At 50.5% G+C, this 22,472-nt stretch overlaps 1 protein-coding gene across 5 annotated transcripts in view; it reads right to left on the bottom strand.

Annotated features, from left to right (window-relative positions):
- Positions 1 to 22,472, bottom strand: part of LOC144762305 (exportin-5-like) — a 2,106,094-nt gene that overhangs the window by 130,409 nt on the left and 1,953,213 nt on the right. For all 5 annotated transcript variants that reach the window (XM_078647454.1, XM_078647456.1, XM_078647455.1 and 2 more), the window contains one exon: positions 20,637 to 20,741. In XM_078647454.1, the coding sequence (XP_078503580.1) occupies positions 20,637 to 20,741 (105 nt within the window). The remainder of the gene's footprint in view (positions 1 to 20,636; positions 20,742 to 22,472) is intronic.

Raw genomic sequence — 22,472 nt, 5'->3', positions numbered from 1 at the left:
GTGCAGTCTGCCCCAGCAACAGGAGAGCCGAGCGTGTGATGGTCTGTTCGCGGCAGGCCTTAAAGCCGGGGAGTCCCGTAGCTAACTCCCCGACCGGAAGTGACTCGCGCCGCAGCTCTACCCTCGGGTCGGAGGCCGCTCCAAAGGCCGCTCCGGGGGGTCCGCCGCGTCTCCGCAGGGTGTCAGCAGGTCTAGTGAGGGGCACAGGGTGATGCGGAAAACCCCCGCTGTCCGGGCCCAGACGCTCCCGTCAGGCACAGTCTAGCGGGTCCGCCGGAGCTCCGAGGCGGCCGCCATCTTGCGGGACCAGGGGTGGATCACCTCTCCCCCGGCACAGCGGTCATCGAAATGCCCCGATCGGGCCAGCACTTCGCCACGGCGGGCGCACTCGGTTGTGGAGGAGATTCCCTCAAACAGAGGAGGGAATCTCGATCTGCGGACGGATCCGGGTATCGGATCGTCGGAGACGGCTGGGAGTCGCTCTATCTAGCGACCATCCTCGCCGGCTGTCGGCCACGCCCCAACAACAGTTTTAAAAGCCTCCCATAAGGAAACCGAAGAGACAGACCCGACATTAGTGACAAAATATTCTTCTAAATTCGCAAGAAGGTCTTTCCGAATTTTAGGATTACGTAAATACCATGGGTTTAAGGGGGCCCCTCGCCCTGCTGGGCCGCGGTGTACGACAACATGGACCCATAGTGGAGAATGGTCCGAAATCCCTCTGGCCAAGTTACTGACCTTCGTTACATATGAAGCTTGTGCAGCCGGGACCAGACAGTAGTCCAATCGCGAAAGACTATTGTGCGCCCCAGAATGGGAAGTATATTGCTTCTGATCAGGGTGCAGCAGTCTCCACCAGTCAACCAAACCCATTGCCTCCATAAAGTCGGGTAGCCATCGCATCGCCCACCCCATTTCTCGAGGGGGGATGCCTGTCGATCAATCCTGAGACGACCGCCTTAAAGTCGCCTCCCAAAATTAAGAAACCCTCCGGGAGCGACAGGAGGACCGACCCCAAATATGCTAATGTCGTACCATGAAGCCCTGGGGGGGGACATAAATGGAAAGAAAGGTTATGTGGACCCCTCCCACAAGCCAGTGACTCCGACATACCTACCCTTCCCATCCTCCCAAGTGGAGGTAACCGACAGTGGAAATGCCGTGCGGATCAATAATCCTACCCCTCTAGAACCAGATGTGAACCCCGAATGTGCAATCAATTTATATCACATTCTCTGTAGTCCGTTACATCAGTTACCAACTAAGTGAGTTTCCTGAAGCAGAACCACATCCGGCGCCTGCCTCTTGAGAAATTGAAGAACAACACTCCGTTTAATTTTGTCCCCCAGCCCGTTAATGTTCCAACTCAGTACTTTTATTTCACTACCCCCCATCGTCTACCCAGCACCGCCCGCATCCCCCCACATGCTGCCTATTAGACCAATATATAATGTTGATGAAACCTACAAATCTAAGAACACTGACAATTAACATTTCCCCCCAAATCCCCTCAACCCCGCTGCCCTGCCCATTGGGCTCGAAACTGCCCGCTGAAAACTGCAGAGTGCCTGTCGTCCCTAACACTTCAAAGAAAGAAAAACTTGAAGAGGATCCCGCTGCATCACCCCTGCCCGAACCCCCAAATGCAACAAATTTCCCCCCGAGCCCGTACTCATGTCAACACTCAAAGTTCCAGAAGGCCATGCTGCAGTCCGTTCTCACTCAATACCGATCACATCTTAAAGTTAAAGTTACGCTAGAGGGGTTAGAGGCGTCTCATTTCTGTTCCAACACCGCCTCCTCCTCTGATCGGCCCGGTGATTCCGCTTCATCCCGAGGGAGAGTGTCCAGCCAATCAGATACAACATCCAGATTGTCAAAGAACCAAACCTTCCCGTGCACCTCCACTCTCAAACGTGCGGGAAACATCATAGCATATTTCAATCCTCTGTCTCTTAGTTTCTTTTTGACTGCCAGAAAATGACGACGCTGTTTTTGTACTGCCTGCGTGAAATCCGGGAAAAAGGAGAGGGTGGCGTTCTCAAACTGGACGGGGCCTCCAACCCTTGCTGTCTGCAGGTTGAGATCTCTGTCCCGAAAGTTTAATATTCTGGCGATCAAAGGGCGGGGCAGGGCCCCGGGTCTCGGCCTTCCCCCGGGCACTCTATGTGCACGTTCAACGGTAAAATAATTACTGAGACCTTTAGACTGGAGATGTTTGAGGACGAGATCCTCCACAAATAGGTCGAGGCAGGCCCCTCTGACCTCTCAGGGAGCCACAGAATGCGAATGTTGTTTCGCCGGGCCCTACTTTCATACTCATCCAGCTTGCATTCCGCTTGTTCTCAAGAGGATTTGAGCACCCGCACATCCTGCTGGAGCTGGACAACATCATCAACCAGACTGAAAGTCTTAATGTCTAATGATTTGACCTTCTTGTTTACTTTAGTGAGGTCCGCTTGTATGAGGTTTACTTCAATAGATACCGAGTCCAATTTGGCATCCAGCGTTACCATTTGCTGCCCCAGGGAGGATTTAACACCGTCTATAGCTCCCATGATGTCCTGTAGGGTGACTTCCCATCCCCGGTCGGGGGGCACCCAGAAACAACAACTGGAGACCCCGATCCGGATGGCGAGCCTTTAGGCAGAGTATAACGGTCTAATTTGTTAGTCTGGACTGGTTTCGGGGCTCTCTGCCCCCTGGAAGACTGCTTCTCTCCATCCAGCTTGGACGCAATTTCATGTGGTGTTTAATGCCCAGTCCAGTCAACAATATGGTTGCGCCACTCCCGGTATTCCTGCACGCCAGGGTCAAAGTATAGTTGCTTCCCCAGCAAAGTCTCAGGGCAGGCCACCCGCCAGGGGGGAGGCTGCCACTCTGGCAACCGATCAACGCAAGACGGCCGCCACTTGCCTCAAGGCACCCCTGCACCTCCAGCTCTCCCTTTCAGGGCCACCTTACATTCCGGCTCCGAGAGAACCACTGCTCCGTTTGCCTCACTCCGGGCTGGCAGCGCTGGCACTGGGTCCCCAACAAGCGAAGAGTCCGCCCCCACCAACGGGCACAGGGGGCTGTATCACGGCAGTCACTGGAGCGATCCCTTAATTATGCCATTGTTACTCCTGGTAATGGCACTGAAGCGCTAGAGGGTCACTCGGGGAGGGGGACCCCAGCGGCACCTCGACCCACTCCCACCCTCCGCCGAGATAAGGAAGTATTACACCGGCCCCCGCCGTCCTCAATAATCAGGCCAATTTCAAAGCCCTCCAGCACCGAGTCACTCCGCAGAGGAGGGGGGCGTCTCACAGTCTCACCAGTGCCGCGCGCTGTCACCACCGCCTTTAGAGCTGCTACTCTGAAGGACCTGACCGTCAACTTCCGGTTTCGGGTCCTCGATGTTGTTGAACTCGGGAGCGGCTGGCGCACTCACTCCAGACCCCGGCTTCCGCTCTCAGTAGGCCCAGATTTGGAACGGGTACAACTTCGGTCCATGATATCCCCGGACTCCTGGAGTAAGCCCCAGACGCCCCACGTGGCGTCCGGTGTCGTTTTCTGGGCTCAGGGGGCAGGATGGATCTCAGGATGTTGGGGCCGGTGGACCGACTCGGCAGAGCCGAGAGTCTACACAGGCATCTTTACCAGGCGCGTAGCTCCTCCCCCGAGTGTTTTAATTTTTGAAAAGGAAAAAGTAATTTTAAAGGGAATGTTAGAAATTTTCAAAATGTGGTTTTATTTCTAAAAGACTGAGCAATGTGCTAGATGAACAAGCTACACTCTTTCTGGGGATACTCTATCTAACCTTAGATTCCTCTTCTTTAGAATGTAGGTAGAATGGACATGGAAGATTTAAACAGCATTGCTCACAATTGCCGGTAGGTAGTCACATGTGGCTCTGCGATGGCTTTGTTCCAACCCAGAGGTGACAATGGAGCAGCATATTTGTCACCCCTGTGCGTTGATGGCAGTTTCTTTCTTGAAATCAGAACTGGGTTTGATTGCACACAAGCTTCTGTAAATGAGTTTGAAGATTTGTTGCGTGCCACGGAGGTTTCACTTTCTTGACCTTAAAGTATTGCTCATAGATTACACCAGCTTCGGGAGAGCGTTGAAAGGTTCGTGAATGGCGCCATTAACATTCTGGCGTCTTAAACAGGAAACAGACAATTGATTTCTTCCTTGACTCTGCTTGAAAGCAGAGCCGAACAACAGGTACCTGTGTGAAGCTCTCTAGTTTGGGACCTTTTAGATGGAAAAAGCGACCATTTCACAGAATGGGTAGGAGGGAGGGGTGTGAGGAATCGGCAGCTAGATAGATTATTCACCAGAAATAGCGTTACAGAAAGTAAGTTCTGATGGATACTTCTACTAGTACCCCAAGCCGGTGGGACTGTAGAATGGATTAGACCAAAGTACTGCAGGATAGAATGGCTAAAATGTCCTTCCGGTCTGAGCGGCTGCAAGGCAGAAGTGCTTTGTAAACATGCGCATTGATGCCCATGTTGCAGACTGACAAACGCCAAGAACAAGCACTCTGAGTGCCACAGCTTTGTCAGAGCCTTGGCTCTTGTTAATTGTCCCTCAATCCTTCTAGGGCTACTTCTTGGCCAGTGTGTGGACTGTCCTTTTTTTTTCAGAACAAATTTAATTTCGTTGAAATAGCATACAATCAGGTCACCGTCCCCTATGTATCAGGGGTCTAGTGAGCAAGAAGACAATCAATAAACAGTAGCAGTGCAATCAACATTTTCGAATGAAAGGATTCCCACCAACTCCCCTCCCCCTATTCCCACCCTGGCCCTCCCCTCCCGGATCCCCCCCCCCCCTGGCACAGTGTTCGTATGATTCAAAGCATTAGTTCTTGGAGGCGCAATCAGTGCGTTGGCCCCTTCACCCAGAGTCAATCGGTAAATGGTCCACATCGGAGTCCCGTTGCACTGGCGGTTCCAGCCAGAGCCCTCTATATTCAGCCCAACGCTTCCATATTTTAAAGTGTTTTCGGGGGCAACCCCTGGCTTCAAAGACCGGACGTTCCAGCCCCATGGTAAAGTCCAACCCTCTCTTCCACACCTCCAGTACAGGAGCCCTGGGGTCTTTCCAGGCACGAGCCACATCTCTTTTGGCCACTGTAAGGCCCAGGAGTAGTAGATGGCGTTTGTAAATATTCCCTCCCACCTGTTCCATTACGTGAAGGAGGCCCAGTTTCGGGGAGCGGGGGAGGTCCCAGCCCAGCACCTCGGACAGGCAGTCCCACACACCCGACCAGAACCGCGTCAGCCGCACACATGACCACACTGTATGTAAGAACGTTCCAACCGTGCTACCACATCTCAGACACTCAGGGGAGGCAATCAGGCCAGCTCGCCACAGCCGTTCTCTGGTGTAGTATGCACGATGCAAATATTTAAACTGAATAAATCTCAATCGCACCGCAACAGCCGCCCCTCGTGGCGCCTCTAAGGCCTCCCTCCAGTCATCCTCGTCTAAGGCACCAATATCTTCCTCCCACACCTTGCGTAACTTATCTAGTGGGGCAGAGCAGTGCGTGACCAGAGTTTGATATATATTGGAGATTTTCTTGTCCCCCAGTTCCCCCATAAATACCTTGGCTTCAACAGGACTAAATTCGGGCAGCTTGTCCAATCCTATTAACGAGGGGGACAGAGCATGGCGGAACTGTAAATATTTATAAAATTGGGTCTGCGGCATATCGTATTCATCCCGCAGAACCTGGAACGATTTAAGGGTCGTGCCTTGCATAACGTGGCCCAGCGTCGAGATGCCTATGTCGTCCCAGCCCCGGAACCCCTGAAGAGCCGCGAGCTCCGGTAGACGTCCATTGTGCCACAGGGGCGTTTCTTTTGTTAAGACATTCCACCAACCCATGCGGCGTAGGGCTCCACGCCATACTCGGAAAACCACTTGAGTAACCATTGGGAGTTTTTTCCGTTTGCCTGCCGAATAAAGGATGGTATGGAGCGTGTCCGGGTCCATCAGGTATCTTTCAAGGGCATAGGCCGGGTCGCCCCGGTCTCCATACCACCAGTCATTTAGTATGAGAAGATGGGAAGCCTGGTAGTATGATAGGATGTCCGAAGTCGCCAGGCCCCCGCAATACGTGGAAAGGAAACAGGTGCGGAGCGCCACTCTGACCGCCCCACCAGCCCAGAGAAACTGGCTCAGTGCAGAGTTCACTTGCCTAAACCAGTGCGGCACAATTGGGCATGGATGATTTTGTAGTTGGTATAAAAGGCGCGGGAGAGCTACCATCTTAAAAATGGCAGAGCGGCCATATATGTTTAGGGGCATCCTGGACCAGACCTTCATGTCGGACCGTACGCGATCCCAGACCGGCACCACATTACGGGTCCAGGCTATTCCCGGAACGTCCGTAAGGAATACACCAAGATATTTGATGCCTCCCGCTGCTTCCTGTAGCGTCGATGCCCAGGGCCCAAGTCGTCCACGCTCTCCCAGCACCCACAGCGTGGATTTCCGTGTATTTAAGTGCAGGCCAGAGACCTCCCCAAATACTCGCATTATTTCTAGAACTCTGGGTCCAGATCTATTAATGTCTGTGAGGAAGAAAAGGATATCGTCCGCATACAGTGCAATACGATCAGACGGTCCCCGCACCCACTCAAGTCCCCGCATCTGCGCGTCAATTCTCACCCATGCCGCCAGCGGCTCCATGGCCAGGGCGAATAAGTATGGCGATAAGGGGCAACCCTGTCGGGTGCCCCGGCCTATGGGGAAGGGGGCCGAGATCGCTCCCGCTATCCTCACCGAGGCCGTCAGGTTCGTGTATAGTAGGTGCAGATACGAGAGGAATCGAGGCCCAAAATTCAGATGGGTCAGAAGCGCACGAAGATAGACCCAGCTGACTGAGTCGAAGGCTCTATCGATGTCAGCCAGGAGAAGCGCTGTCGGGATCCCGGCGGCTCTGGCCGCCTCTATCACCATCTGTGCGCGCCGGATATTGTGCCTTGTCGCCCTATGGGGCATAAAGCCGGCCTGATCCGGGTGTACCAGGTCTGTAATATACGGGAGAAGGCGATTGGCCAGGGCTTTCGCCAGTATTTTCGCTTCAACATTCAGGAGCGAAATCGGTCGGTACGACGCATGCTGTTCCGGGGGCCTTCCCGGTTTACAGAAGACTACAATCTCGGCGTGGCGCCAGTCAGCCGGCAGGTGACCACAGTCTCTGGCCTCCTTCAGCGCCTGTCTATATCGCGCCCCCAGTTGAACATGAAATGCCTTAAGGAATTCACACGGGAACCCATTAGGCCCCGGGGCCTTACCAGTATTCAGTTCCCCGAGTGCCGCGGTCAATTCTTCCAAGGACAGTGGGTGGTCTAGTAGGTCCCGGTCCTCATCTGAGAGGGCCCGTGGCGGGAGATCAGCTAGGAATTTATCCACGTCTGCCTCAGGGATAGTTTCTCGCGGGGCGTACTGGGCTTCATAGTATCGGGCGAAACTGGCCGCCAGTTCCACCGGGGCCGTCATAGGCTCTCCCGCCTCATCGCGAAGTCCCGGCAGGGTCTGCGCATGAAAAGTTCCCTGACAGAGTCTGTATAGCATAGAGCTGGATTTGTCCCCCCACTGATAAATCCTACTCTGTGTAGCCAGCCACAGCTGGCGTGCCTCATCCATTAGGAGGGAGTTGTACGTCTGCTGCATCAGTAACAACCGCTCAACGGTATCCACAGACCCTTCGGCAGTACTCTCTCCCTCAAGGTCTCGAACCCGCCGCGCAGTCTCCTCTATCTCTCCCCTGCGGGCCTTGCGTGCCGCCGCGCACCAAGCGATGTCTACCCCCCGGAGCACGGGTTTCAAGGCTTCCCAGAGGGTTATAGCTTCCATGTCGGGCTGATCATTGCAGTCCCAGTACAGAGAGATGGCTTCGCGCATGTGTGACCTGTAGTCGTCCTGTTGTAGCTGCCATGTAGACAAACGCCACCGAAATGGCTGTCGTGTCTTACCAAGAAATATATCAACTGCGACTGGAGAGTGATCCGACAGGCCACGCGGGAGTATAGATGAAGAAGCAACCCTCCCCATCCAGCCATTAGGAACAAACAAGCAATCAAGTCTGGAGAAGGATTTGTGCACTGCTGAGACGTAGGTAAATTCTCGGCTATGCGGATGATGATACCGCCATGCATCAATCCACCCCATCCCTCGCACCATACCATTCAATTTAGTGGGAACGTGTGAAATAGTCCCCCCATCCGATCTATATCTATCCTTGTGTCCATCCATGACATCGTTCCAATCTCCGCCCACTATAGACATCACACTAGGTATGTCGGCCCAGACATCAAACAACTTCTCAATGAGTGCTTCTTGCAGCGGGGGTGGGGCATACACACTGCCAAAGACCATCGGCTCATCTCCCACCATTCCTTTAATAAATATAAACCTTCCTTGAGCATCCACCCACTGCGTCTCATGTGTGTAAGCTAGTCGATGATGTATCAGAATCGCCACTCCCCGTGACCCCCTCACAAAGCCTGCGTGGAACACTTGGTGATAGCCATATCGTTGTAAGCTAAGTGTTTTATTGCCCAGAAGGTGAGTTTCTTGTAAGAAGAGCACATCCGCCCTTTCTCTCTTCCCTAACCGCAGTACTGCACCCCTCTTTATTTTGTCAAGCGTCCCACGGACGTTCCAGCTCACCACTCGAAACAACGTCCGTGTGGGACTAGTCTCCTGTGTACCACCCGCCATCAATAGGTGTATAGATCAAAGACCTGAGCCCTCGGGGCCATCCAAACTCCAGTGCTAGCAACCAGCCCATAAAATATACTGTGCCGAAAACAACCATCCCATCTCCCACAAACCCCCTCCCCCACCCCGCCCCCTGATCCCCTGAACCCCCACCAACTCCCAAATCCCCCCCACGTCCCCAACTTTGTCCACCCCCTCCTACCCCCCACCCTATACCTCAGTAACATTGAAGTATCTGTCGCGGTAGAGACAGTCTTTAGCCCCCAACGGGAGACCCCCAACCGTCTATGCCAATGGATTCCCACCAACCACCCACCCAACTTCAACTAACCCGTAACCCGATTAACTACTTTAGTTCTCGGGGTGATGACCGCCCACTTATGGGCATCCCCCGACCCACAGCTCGTCCCACACCGCTGTCGTGCAGTAAAGCATGTGGTGGCATCCATTAGGGAGCTTTAAGTCGTTAATTATCATCATGGATCCGGAGCCGGGGCCTCCGCTGCATCGTCGCCTCCCGACACGCCATCCGTGGGAGGCCGGTTCTTCTGAGAGCGTGCCCTCCAGTTGCTTCTGCTACGCGATCTCCTGGGAGTCCTCGAGGTTCTCGTCGCTGAGGAGGGCTCGGAGTTGCGCCTCAGGGGTGTATGCACCTTCACTCTGACTGTCTCATCTGTCCATTCAAAGACCTCCTCCGGCGTGTTGAAGAACTGTGTCTTGGACTGAAACACTACACGCAGGCGGGCCGGATAGAGCAGGGCGTATTGGATTTTAAGTTCTCGTAGCCGATCCTTCGCTGCAGTGAAGGATTGTCGCTGTTGCTGCACCAGTTTTGTGTAATCTGGGAAGATCAGGACTCTGTGGTTCTCGTACATCAGGGGTTCCTTAGCTCGCGCCTGACGGAGGATAGTGTCGCGGTCATGGTAGTTAAGTAGTTTGGCGATGACCGGGCGGGGGCGAGCTCCCAACGGTGGTTTCGGGAGAAGCGCACGGTGCGCCCGTTCAATAATGAAGCATCTTGAGAGGGAGTCCGGGGGGAGCCACCCCTCCAGCCATTTTGTCAGGAATGCCTCCATGTTGCCTTTCTCGCAATCCTCCGGCAAACCCACGAATCGCAGGTTATTTCGTCTGGCCCGTCCTTCCGCGTCCTCGACCCTGAGTGCCATGTTCTTCTGTAGCCCCTCCAGAGTGGCCACCTTCTTCTTAAGAACGACCACATCATCCTCCACCTCCGTGATTCTGGTTTCAGTTTCCGTGATTCTGGCCACTGCATTTCGTAGGTCCTGGCGAAGTAGCGTGACATCGGCCCCAACAGCCCCAATTTTTGCGTCCAGCATGTCCCTTGATTGCGTGATCGCCGCCATCAGGGCCGCATTGTCCGGGCCAGGGCCTGGGCCGGGCTGGCCCCCGGACGCTCCTGCTCCACCACTCGATCCCGTAAACTTATCTATGGGGCCCTGCTTCGTAGCACCTCCACTGTTGCCGCCTCGCGTCATGATGAGGAGCGGGCCCGGCGTCCAAGTATCCTCCGGCTACTGGTAGCCCCCCTCTCGGCCAGGGACCCCCGTGAGCCGCTCCCGGTCGCGTCTTGATCTGAGAGGAAAAGTATGCACGTGTCCAAGGATGTCGGCGAATCTGTTCGTGGAGTCTTCTCCCTGCAGAGCACCACCTCCCCTCTGCATCAGCCACTGAGGTATGCCCCATCTCAGTTCGCAAGGCCAGGGATAGGAGACCCCCAAGGAGGCCCTGCGCCACAGGATCGTCTAGAGCCCCGGCCAACAGGGAGGGAAGTCCGGCCGTCAGAGGGCGACCCCTATCCAGCCACAGCTCGCCTTCGGCCCCCGGCAGTAGCCCACTCCAGTCCGGGCAGGCCCACTGTCCGGCTTCCACAAGCTCCGTCGCGTAGGTCACCACCAGGGGGGGGGAGGGGAGAGAGGGGGGTAAGTCCGCTAGTAAGGAGGTGTCCCCGGGAGCAGGGGCGAAGGCAAGAGCCCCCTAGCACTCCGGGGACCCCCGGCCCCCGCAGCCCGACTCGGCTGCCGAGTGGGTTCGGCCTGTGGCGAAGAGTGCTTTCCCCCTCTTTTGTGGCGCTCGCCTCCCCCCGCCGGCTCACCTCACCGCAGCCAGTGTCTCAGCTCCAGGGTGACTCCGCAATGTCCGCGGATCTCTCGGGCCCTCCGGCCCCAAGCGGAGATCCGTAGGTCCGGGGAGCCGGTACAGGCCTCGCGACCGACCCCGCCGCCGCCTCACTTCCGGCCGGGCCTCTCGAAACTCGAGGTCCCGGCTGCTGGGCGTCGCGCAGGCCCCACCTCGTCCGGTTCACTGCGTCGGAGTATGTGCACGGAATGAGTCCAAATCACCACCGGAGCCGCCCCTCCGCCACCGGCAGCCAAGCGTCTGGTCTGAGAGTCCGCAGGCCGGGGATATGCAGGATAAATGGCGCGGATAGTGTATAGGCAGGACGGAGCTCACTCAAGCTGCGTCCGCCATGCTCGCCGCCTTGGCCACCGAGGACTGTCCTTCTTGACAAAGTCCTTTTCTGCAAGTCATTACCATTCTTTGTCCCACAAAAAGCTGATTGTCCACCCAATGGTCTTTGATGCAATCGATGTAAAAGCTCAAAGCTCTTCCGGATCCAGTAAATGGAGTCCCTCCTCCTCTTTTGAGGGGTGAGACAGAGAAAAGAACATTAGGGGACTGATGGATTCCCAGGAAGCAAAAGCAGCCACAACCTTATAGGCAAAAAGGCCGCCCTGGTTTCAATGCCACTATATCTGGAACAATGTGGTGGAAGGCAGTTGCACCTAGGGAGTTTGGAGTTCCCCACCATGATGAGCTGTCGTTATCACAACAAGGAACACAGTCTTCAGAGTCAGTAGAAGTAGCGGACAGCTGAGCACATGAAGAAAAAGAGATCCAAATTGAGATTCCACTGTGACATCACAAAGAGTATTGGGGGGAAACATATGTGCCAAATCTTTATGAAACCTCATCACAACAGGTCATTTGAACAAGGAAGGCTGGTCTGGTAAACGTATAAAGGCTGACAAATAAACATTAACAGTGCCCACTGCCAGTCCTTACTGGGCCAGAGATCCTAAACAAGTCAGTTTTACCAGTGCCACATCAGACTACAACTTGTCCCAAAAAGCAACATGCAAATCTTTTGACACTATTTATTGGCGGTGGCAAACAGATCTAGACAGAATTCTCCCTATTGCTGGAAGAAGGCCCTAGGGCTGAAGCTGCATTCATAATTCGCCAGGCACCACTGGCTGACTTTGTCCCCCCCTGCCAGATTAAAGCACTGACAATCCAGCCAGCTGCAGATTTGAAGTAACTCTTGGCACAAGACCCCCCTTCCCTGTCCTACTTATTGCAGTACCCCATGGTGATGGGGTAGTGTGTCAGAACCTGAACTAGCCTTCCTTTTATGGATGGTAGAAAGGCTTTCAGCCAGGCGATTGGCCTGCAAATCCAACAGGTTGATGTGAGGACAGATCTCTGACAGAGACCACAGTCTGCTGATCTCCACCTGTCCAAGGTGGTCTCACCATCCCAGCAATTACGCATCCATCACCACTGTAAGCGTTGGGTGGGACTGGGAGAAGGGTCTTCTGGCGGTCCAATTCTAGGTGAGCCACCAGTGCCGGTCTTATGCAGTCCCGACCAAAACCTGAATGGGCTCCGCCAGGTCTACTGGAGGTGGGCTCACAGAGACTTCAGGTTCCACTGCAGAGTCTGCATATGCTACCTCAAAGCAAAAGACTGGGGAACCCTACTTACAACGGAACCAGGGTACTAGTTATATATGAGAAAACAGTGGTTCCAGTGGATAATAGGAAAATGATTTAAGCAATGAGTGCGCACAATAGCAATAAACATACAAAGGACTTGGTAATATCAGAAGGCAAAAATAACTTTCTACACAGTTTGCTCTATATAGTTTTTTATAAAAAAGCACAGAAAATAGTATAAACACTTTTTTAAATTCAAAAAGCGCAACATTTTGTGCATAGTGTCCCCAAGTGAAAATTGGAACCAAAAAGTGACTGTACACAGTGAAAAATTTGGTAAAGGGTTTCCATAAATTGTAAGAAGCGACCATTCAAATACACTTTTTCAACAGCCTAGATATACAGTGATACTAGCTGGGTAATGTGTGCTTGTCGACGGCGTTTCGACCCTTCTGTGAATGGTTGGTCTCCTCAGGACTAACGAAGTATGGACATCTGGATTATTAAAAGGGCGCCGCCTATGTGAGCGTGAAGTGCTTCAGTGGAAAGTGAAAAGAAAAGAATTCTCTTGAGGACCCAGCCCGGTTCTCACAGTGAGGAAGGCTTGCTCTTAAATATGGAGGTCAAGGGGCTCTTCCGATGCCTTGCTACAGCCGTACCCACCATTCACAGAAGGGTCAAAACACCGTCGACAAGCACACAGAACGGACCATTACAATCCTTAGGGGTTCATTCATGATGTTCTTATGCCCGACTTTTACGTCAATACTGGCATTCCTAAACACCTTCAAGGTATAAATATACCTTCACTTGCTATGGCAAGGCAGAGTGCGGTGCGGTTTGGCTACCTACTTGCATGACGTGGCTCGCCACAGCAAGTCCCGAAGGAAGTCAACTCCCCAACTGACGCGCTGACCAGATGCTGTCATCCTCCTCGCCGAGAATTCAGCTCTAGTGTTTCTGACTCCCCTTGAGGGGTGTTAGAGATCTAGTCCCGGGAAAGAGATAACAACCTCTCTCAATCTAAGTTATGGAGCTGATTAGAACCTAGAGAAACCTTTGGCAATTCTTGGCACAACTAAACTAAACTATAACTAAAACAGCACCTACTCCTTCCCTCCTACTAGACTTAGGTTAGGTACACTGGGGTAGGCTTATTTTAGAAGCACCAATTGAGTATTTTAGTCTGTGTTATTTATGTATGTATTTTTATATATGTCATAGCTACAGACCATGCTATTACAGTATTATTTTATATTACTGTTAACGCTGTACGCAATATACTTCGCATTCTATCTTACGATTGTAACTGTTCATATCTCTTGCATGAGAAATAAGACTGTTCATTAAACCCTTTTTATTGAAACGCCCCATCTATCTATTTCTATGTAACTCTGAAGAAACAAAGCATGCACGATTGACTGATTGAAATGGTTATCTATTGTTTCCACAACTCTGAAGATATTGTTCCGACTCTAAAGGAAACAAGTTGTCATGTTCATGCGGTTGTCAGAAACGAATCCCTTCTTGTTCATTCGAGAAAGTTTCAAGTGAACTCCGAGTTAGCTGGCACACACAAGTAATTAAGTTTAATGTAGTTGTTAGAGACATACTGTCCTCAGTCCTATGTCACAACTATAGTGTATATTATTCCAATGCGCAGAGCCCATTAGGGATATAGGAACTACATTTCAGCATGTGAATCTATGAAAGCTCCAATACTGGAGTAAGTAACAGAGGTCAGAGCTGCCAATAATGGCCATAATTATATTATCCAAAATAGAAATGCTGATGAGATTACTTTATTTCTTTATTATCTTCCGATCAAGGTCCAGGTTCCATGGTTTCAACAATTGAACACCCTCCTGTGAGACCTTATATGGGGTTTCCCTGGAGATCCTCCATCATCCGGTGGACGATGGGGGCCTTGGAGCTCCAAATTTTGCGCTGTATTTTCTGGCCTCCCAGCGCCAGTGGATCACACACTGGCTTGATGGGTCACACCAGGAGGAATTAGGTCTGGTGGGATCATTGGAACACTGAGGTGCCTTGCTGGCTCGGCTGCTCTGCCCGACAGCTGGGTTTCCACGCCGAGTCTTGTTGACGGTGGCCCTACAATGCTGGAAACGCTGTGTGACGCAGACTACGGGAGTGATGCTTTATGCATCGGCACCGCCACTGGTGGACTTTGTGAGAAAGTGGCTCTATATGTACTGGACCAAAGTAAGGTACAGTGTGTATAGAGTCCACAATCCCCAGAGGTATAACAGAGGATAAAGTCAGGTCTGACCTTACTCTCTGAAGTGGTAGCTTGGTCGAGCAGTAAGGCAGTACCAGAGGACAGTGTAAAGCATTTGTTGAACACACTCAGTCAGCAAAAGGTTTCACACACTCAAGAACTGAACTCTATGCCAATTGTTTTTATATCCAAAGATATAGTTGTTTTATTTTTAGAACCAACAGGTATCAAAATATACTTTTCTCAATAGGAGTACTCTCATGTAATTACTTTGCAAAGAAGCAATAAACTTTGTAACCACAATAGGTACAATGGTTGCAGTAGGCAACACAATTCTAAACACAGTTTAACATTGAGCTCAGTGGGGTTTTCTACATCAAAGCAGCTGATTACTTTACAGATTACTTTTGTAACTTCAGGACTGGATCCTAGATTCAGTCCTGGGGTCTAAGCTGAAAACAGTTTAGTAAAAACGTTTTAGTTATTACAATTATTTTTAAAGGATATAAAGGTGTTTTAAAAGTTGACACACAGAAACTTTTCAGTGAAAAACCAGCAATGTTATCCAATAAAGGGAAATTCAAAGCACAGGTAAAGTAGGTTCTCGTCACTTTTGTAATACAGTATTGAATTCCTAGGTTCAGCACCGGGTTCTCTACCTAAGACAGGTAAGTAGTTATGTTTTAGTAGTTGGTACGATTTTTAAGGAAATATTTGTAATTTTCCAAAGTAGACAGAACAAATTTCACAGAAAACAGTCAATGGTTTCCTATTGCAGAAATTTAGATTACTAGCAAACACGGTTGTGATTACTTTTGCTTTCAGTACTGGGCTAAAAGATACAGCACTGGCTTCTCTCCTGATTACAGGTGAGTACTTCAGATTTCGATTTTCGGCTGATTTTAGATGAATATTTTAACATTTCAAAATTTCACACTTAAAAGAAATTTCACAGAAAAACAGTCAATGGTTTCCAATGGCAGAAATTTAGATTACTAGCAAACACGGTTGTGATTACCTTTGCGGTTCAGTACTGGGCTACAAGATACAGTACTGGCTTCTATCCTGATCACAGGTGAGTAATTCGAAATTTGGTATTCAGCTGATTTTAGATGAATATTTTAAAGTTTCAAAACTTCACACAAGATTTTTCGAGTCAAACCAGTCAATGTTATCCTATGGCAGGAAAGCGAGTCATCGGTTTTCAGGTGAGTACTCGACTGGTGAAGTTAAGGTTCTGGGCACAGACTCAGGGGTCCCCCAGGGTCAGGTAGGTACAGTTGGTACAACCTCAGGGGCACAGGGGCAGCAGGGAGCAGAGGTAGTTAGGCCCAATGTTATCCAATGAGAGGCAGGGGGCCTTCGGTTAGTGGCAGCTGGCTAGCAGACCACGCGGCTGTGGGAGCTGGGCTCCTGGTCACTTGCTCAGGGCAAATGGGGAAGTAGTATAGGACAAAGGTTGCACTGCCAGAGGCACTCGGGCAGCTGGGTGCAGGGTGCTTTTGAGCCGTCGGGCGCTCAATGTTATTCAATGGTGATCTTGAAAAGGGAACAAAGGCTGCAGGCTCAGGGACAGAGGATCTTCTGGAGCGACCAACACTTCGAGGGGTAAGTTGGGATCTTGGAGGATAGGTAGGCACCCAGGAGTTGGTCACAGGGGGCCGTGGGGCGCTGGGTGAAGGGGTGTCTTTTGAGGATGGGAAATCGTACCCCCTGCTGGTCGCGGTCGAAGGGGTCCTTTGTCTTGAGGCTGCAGGCGTCGTCAGGGTCGTCGAGGAGGGTCCTTGGGCACTGGATTCCAAGTCAGAATCGCCGGGGGGATGTCCTCAGGGTCTTGATTCACTACAGCACAGGCCAGGCTAGGCGTGTGCAGGGTTCGCGGTTCCGGACTGATGCCAGGGCTTGTTACTTGCTTTGAGCAGTACCACTGCTCTGGGAGACCCAGGTAGTCAGAGTCAAAAGGCAGTCAGGTCCTCCGGGGGTTTTGAGGTTGCTGACAATTGGAGACGCCGGGGTTTAGCAGGAGCAGTTTCGAGGGTCGACAGGCCGGTATGGCTGGGGCCAAATCAGTTGGTGTCTTCCTCTTCTTAGCAGCTGCACGGCAGATCTTCTTGTTTCTTGTTCTTATTTCTTGTTTCGGAATCTGGATCTGTGGAAGAAGGTTCAGGGTGCCCCTAAATACTAAATATAGGGGCGTTACCGGTAGGGCAAGGGCAGGGACCAATGGGTCCCTGTCCTGGGGTGGATACACCCCCTAGCCTGCTCCTCTCCTGTGGGAGGGGGGTAGGAGCCTAGCTGTGATTGGGCAGGGCTCCCCATCTTCAAGATGGCCGGAGCCTGGGGTCGTACATGATCTCGCCTCTCCCACCTGAGTTGGCACAGGCTGGCACCCCCCCCCCTTTCTGACGTAGGGTTTCCTGCCAGTCTTCCCACCAGAGTGGGGGTCAGAACTGGTGGGGGCCAGTTGCTGAGTACAGCAAGTGGTCTGGAGAAGCTCACAAAGGCGGAATGCCTTTGAAGCTTCCCCAGCCCATCCTGTGGGAGGAGACTTGGTACCTCGTCCCAGGATGTGCATTGTTGCAGGCCCAGGAGAGCGGAAGCTCACCACCCAGGAGTCCAGCAACATGTCAGACAAGACGTGGATTGTAGGTTAGGTTTCAGGGGGCATCTGTAAGATGCCCTCTGTGGTGCATTGTACATTAAATCTCACACTGGCAATGCCAGTGTGGGTTTAATGTGCTGAGAAGTTTGATATCAAATTTGTCAGCCTTCAGTGTAGCCACTATGGTGATGTGGAGTTCGTAATGACAACCTCCCAGCACCATATACTCTTAATGGCATCCCTGCACATACAGTGCCCAGGATTGGCCCTGGGTACTGTAGGAGCACAGGGCTCAGAGGGAAGGCTGATGTATTCCAGGGAACTGGGTTTGTGGCCATGTCGACTCTTTGTTTAGTTCTGCACCAGGACACTCAGCCTGCAAAGGTAGTGTGTGTGTGTCAGGGTACAGGGCCCCTAAGGGTGGCACAATAAGTGCTGCAGCCCTTAGGGGTCTTCTCTGGTCACAATGCCCTGGGTACCTAGAGTACCATTTACTAGGGGCTGACATGTGGCCAGAGATGCCAATTGGGTTTAGGCTTTGTACAGTTTTTAGGGAAGGAACACAGGCCCTGGGTACCTGTTTGGCAGGGACCCAGGGCACACCAAGGAAAAGTGCATCAGGTATCAGGCAAAATGTGGGGGGGGGTGGGGGGGTACTGCAACAGACACTCACTTTCTCACAGGCTTCTCCCCACGGCGACCCTTTATCCTTTTTTAAAGCCGGACAGCTTCCAACCTGGATAGACTCCAGAGTAGGCCCGGCGGGTGACTGCTTCCAACGGGGTATCCTACTTCAATTTGAAGAGTTGGTAACTAACTTCACATTGTCCCCGGGATAGTTCCTCCTATACGAGGAGTTAGTCTGCACTTTTAGGGACCTATGGGCCGGAGGCCACAAGGAACCCTAGACCCAATTCTTCAGCTTTTATTTTCTCTTTCTTCAGCTTTTTGTTTCTCTCAGCACCACTAGAAATTTAGTGGCGTGGTTCTACAGATTATTATCCGAAATGACCCAGAAGCCTTTATTGGCGGTGCGACGGAGGTGGGGAGAGATAAGATACTTGAATGGGAAGTTTCAGACTGAACGGTACAAAATCATAGCTTATCCCAAAAAAGCGTGGAGGAATACAAGACTAAAATTCATGCAATGTAAGTATGTCCACATGACCTATATGACCCCCACAGACGTCAGGTAGTTTATGGTGGCAAACCACGCAGTTGCCCCAGATGCAGTAATTTTGATGCTGATTTCATACATATGACTTGGGACTGCCCTGGGCTGCACCCCTTCTGGGATACTGTTAAGGATGCATTTGACACCATTTTAGGTTGTAAAAGCAAGGTGGGCACCAGATTTCTGTGCCTCGCCCTTGTGCTAGCCAAGAGGTGAATTGCAATGGCCTGGAAGTCCAGGATGGGACCAGTGATGGGAACTTGGGTGAAAGATGTTACCCAGTAGGCCGGGGATTAGGAAAAGGCACTGCTTCAGGAGAAAGCTCAGGGGGTCCGGATGTGTCCAATAGCAGGGTTGTGAACTGAACTCTCGGACACGTGGGAACATCCAGAAGGAGATCTCGCTGAGAAGTCCAATGACTCGGAAAGCTGATCTAGTAAGGACAGCCATACGACCCTGGGAGCCACAATGGGGGAGGAGGGTAGACATTGATCTGAATTAGGGCTGGGACTTTTGGAGACACATTACACCTCAGTGACGCAATGGTCAATGCTACACCTTCCACTTGTGTCCCCTATACCTCAATATGATACTTCTGCTATGGAGGAACCTCCCGAGTGTGGGATGGGGATGGGCAAATAAGCTATATCCTTCTTCCCTTCCTCTTGCTTGTCTGCACCTCCTCTGACTTACTAGGTTTGAGAAGTACATGCACGGGGTTTAAAACAGTTTGATGTTTTACATTTTGTTTCTTATTCTTTCTCCCTCCCTTTGCTGGAGGTCATGGTATCCTAGACTATTTGACTCACCCGTGATAAGTTGTACATTGCATACTTTTATACTTCAAAATGTACTATTATCAATTTTGAGTTGTGATGTTGGTTGAGATAATTAATGTATACATAATTGTTGCTTAGATGTTGGTCTATTGCTTATATTATGCATGTTCGTTGAGCCCTTGTGAAACCTAAACTGCGGCTGCCTTAGTAACGATCACTGTCCACCCTTGAGTGATGTCATAGTTAAATGCCAATAAATATGTTTCCAAATAGTAAATATCAGAGGTCAGAGAAATGGATAGTGACTTTAAAAATCCAACTGGTCACTTTTCTTGGATAACTACATTTGTTTGCATCCTCTAGTTGAACCAGTGACTCCAATATTTAATGAGATATACAGTACTCCAAAGCCTCATTACTAACAGTTTTAAAGATTGTGCCATCAAATACGAACACAACCAGTGCTGGATATGTCCTACATGTTTCGTGCATGAGGCATCGCTGTTTCTGCTCTGCAGCGTGGGCCAGCTTGATACCCCTTTATGAAGATTAAGGGAGATATTTCCAGATATGAGGGCGCATACACTACCGCCTTCTTTCTTACAGGAACTTCTCCCACTTGCATTAACGCTCCTAACCACCTACAACTTCTCTGAAATGAGAGAGAACCATTGTTCAAAATACCAATTTCTTCATTATGTGAGCTCCAACTGGCAACCATTATCAAGATACCTAGTTTTTTCAGGTTATGACTTTGTTGTGATGTAGAAGAGTAATTTGTGAAATATGATCTCCTGGACATATTTTCAGATCCTGTCGGCACTTTTGTAACCAATAAAGACAGAGTGGGGGCTTATGTTTTCCCTTTGATCATGATTCAACGGCTTTCTTGTCAATCTACGCTTGTGCTGTGCTTGAGAAATATATTGTTTTTAATATAAACTTACATCCCGCTTCCTCTCCTTCCTGGCTTCTCATTGATGCCTATTGTGTGAGAGCATACATGCAAAGTAGCCACGTTAGGATGATTTTCTTAAATCAAAAAATTAATTACTAGACAGCTATTATGGTGCCCATGCATGCATCGTGGCCATCTTGGAATTGCTTTTCGTTTGCAATATGGAATATCTGTCTAAGATCGCCACAGAGCCTGCAAGAGTACACACATCAGAAATCTGAGATTGTTATACAAGCATTGGCAAAGCCAATAGGTGTCACAGGGCTCTGCAATACTTGTTTTAATATAAGGCAATGCTTTGCACGACACACATAACACATTTCACACTGCTCCCCATTAACAGTGCCCATCCCTCATTTCTATTTTCTTCATTCCATTGCCACACCAAATGTTGTTCATAACCACTTGACATACCTGCTTGAGCATAGGCCAGCAGAGATCAGAGACCATCTTCTGGCAAGGCAGAACATTCCACCCAAGAGACTCAAATGCAAACCGCAGCAGGGTTAAGCGCACACTCTACAACAGGAATAGAGAGGAAATAATTAATGTTATGTGCATGCAGAGGCATAAAAAACAACCTTTAAACTTCTGTGGACCCTCCACATAATCATTATTGGAACCCAGGGACCCGTACTAATTCAAGGTTGGAATTCAAGGACTTCCACTCCACTGATTCATTACTGGAAACAGGGGACCCTGGCCTAAGAATTTGCTGATCTGAACCGTACAACAACAACACACAAAATACAGAAACAAGCATTCGTTATACTAATACATAAATGAATACAAATTTGAAGCAAAAAAATTTACATTTTAATGGAAAGGTTAGAGCTATTCAACATTCAGCTAAAGCCACTCATCGTCCATTCTATATTCTGCTTGCCCTTGCGCTGCTCCCACAGATCAATCTGAGGATACCAATTTATTTTTTACATTTAGGCAATTCTACTATGACTTAATTTTTACCCTCCAGTCATTTAAAGAACTTCTTAAAGATTTCAATTTTACATTTTATTTCTTGATGTGTGTGAACAAGGGCTCTAGGGCTCGAAACGCGTCACTGCTGTAACCTGGGTTGAGTCAATACCATCTCACCAAATCCTGGTGGTCCGTCTCCTTCTTCGCCAGTCCCTGTCAGCTGGAGGTTGTTGTGAGTGACATTTCGTTGAAGAAAAAAAAAAAATATATATATATATATATATATATCTCCAAACAACACAGGAAGCCCCAAGTGAAGTCAGGCCTCAGACACGAAGCTTTGCTCAAAGATTTTTATTGGCGGCTTGCATGCTGGCAGCGGACAAGGAACAGCATCAAAGTCCATGTAACGCCAGACGCGTTTCAAGAGTGTTCATCCCTTCCTCAGTGGCGTGGACTCGAGAAGATCAGCAAAGTTAATCCCACACCTGTCTGATCTTTAAACAACCCACCTTCATGGGCGTGGCCCTCCCACGGCCTTCTGGTCGTTGTAGTGTGGAATTATCCTTTCCCCAGTGGGCATGCTGATCATCACGAAAATAAAACCCCCAATTCAAAGCCCAAGTGGGTTGATGTCAGCACTTGCCAGTTGCCAGTCCCGCTTTCCAGGCGCCAATATGAGCCCCAAGGCGGCACCACCCTGCAATGGCGCCGTACTTGTGTGTCTTCCATGGGTGACGGCACTGGTTAGAACCATCACGGATCTGCTGGGATGCAGCGGGCCCGACTTCGCGACCGAGCAACAGCCGCTTAAATCCAAACAACACAGGAAGCCCCAAGTGAAGTCAGGCCTCAGACACGAAGCTTTGCGCAAAGCTTCGTGTCTGAGGCCTGACTTCACTTGGGGCTTCCTGTGTTGTTTGGATATATATATCTTTGGGAGGAGCTTTGGGAGGAAGACAAGCTGACTACTAACAGGGAAGTGCCAGCTTGACGCTCAAAATTGCATCTACAAAGCAGGGCAGACACTCGCCAGCAAAGCGCATCGACCCACTTGGGAAATTGAGTATTCACAAATATGAGGAATGAAAGCACGCCCACGAGGGAAATACTGATAGCACTACGGTTCCCAGAGAGCCGAGCATATAACCACGCCCACTGAGGCAGGTATGTGATAAAAGATGTGCGCCATGAACAGTGCTTTTAATTCACTCAGAACTTACGCTGCTGAGGAAGGGATGAACTCCTGAAACGCGTCCTGGCGTTTGAATTTCTGATGTGGTTTCCTGTGTTTTGTGCCTGCCAGCAAGCTGCAATTTACAAGAAAAT

This window comes from Lissotriton helveticus, chromosome 6 (genome assembly GCF_964261635.1).
Source record: "Lissotriton helveticus chromosome 6, aLisHel1.1, whole genome shotgun sequence".
NCBI lineage: Eukaryota > Metazoa > Chordata > Amphibia > Caudata > Salamandridae > Lissotriton > Lissotriton helveticus.
This window is presented reverse-complemented; position numbering and strand designations above follow the sequence as displayed.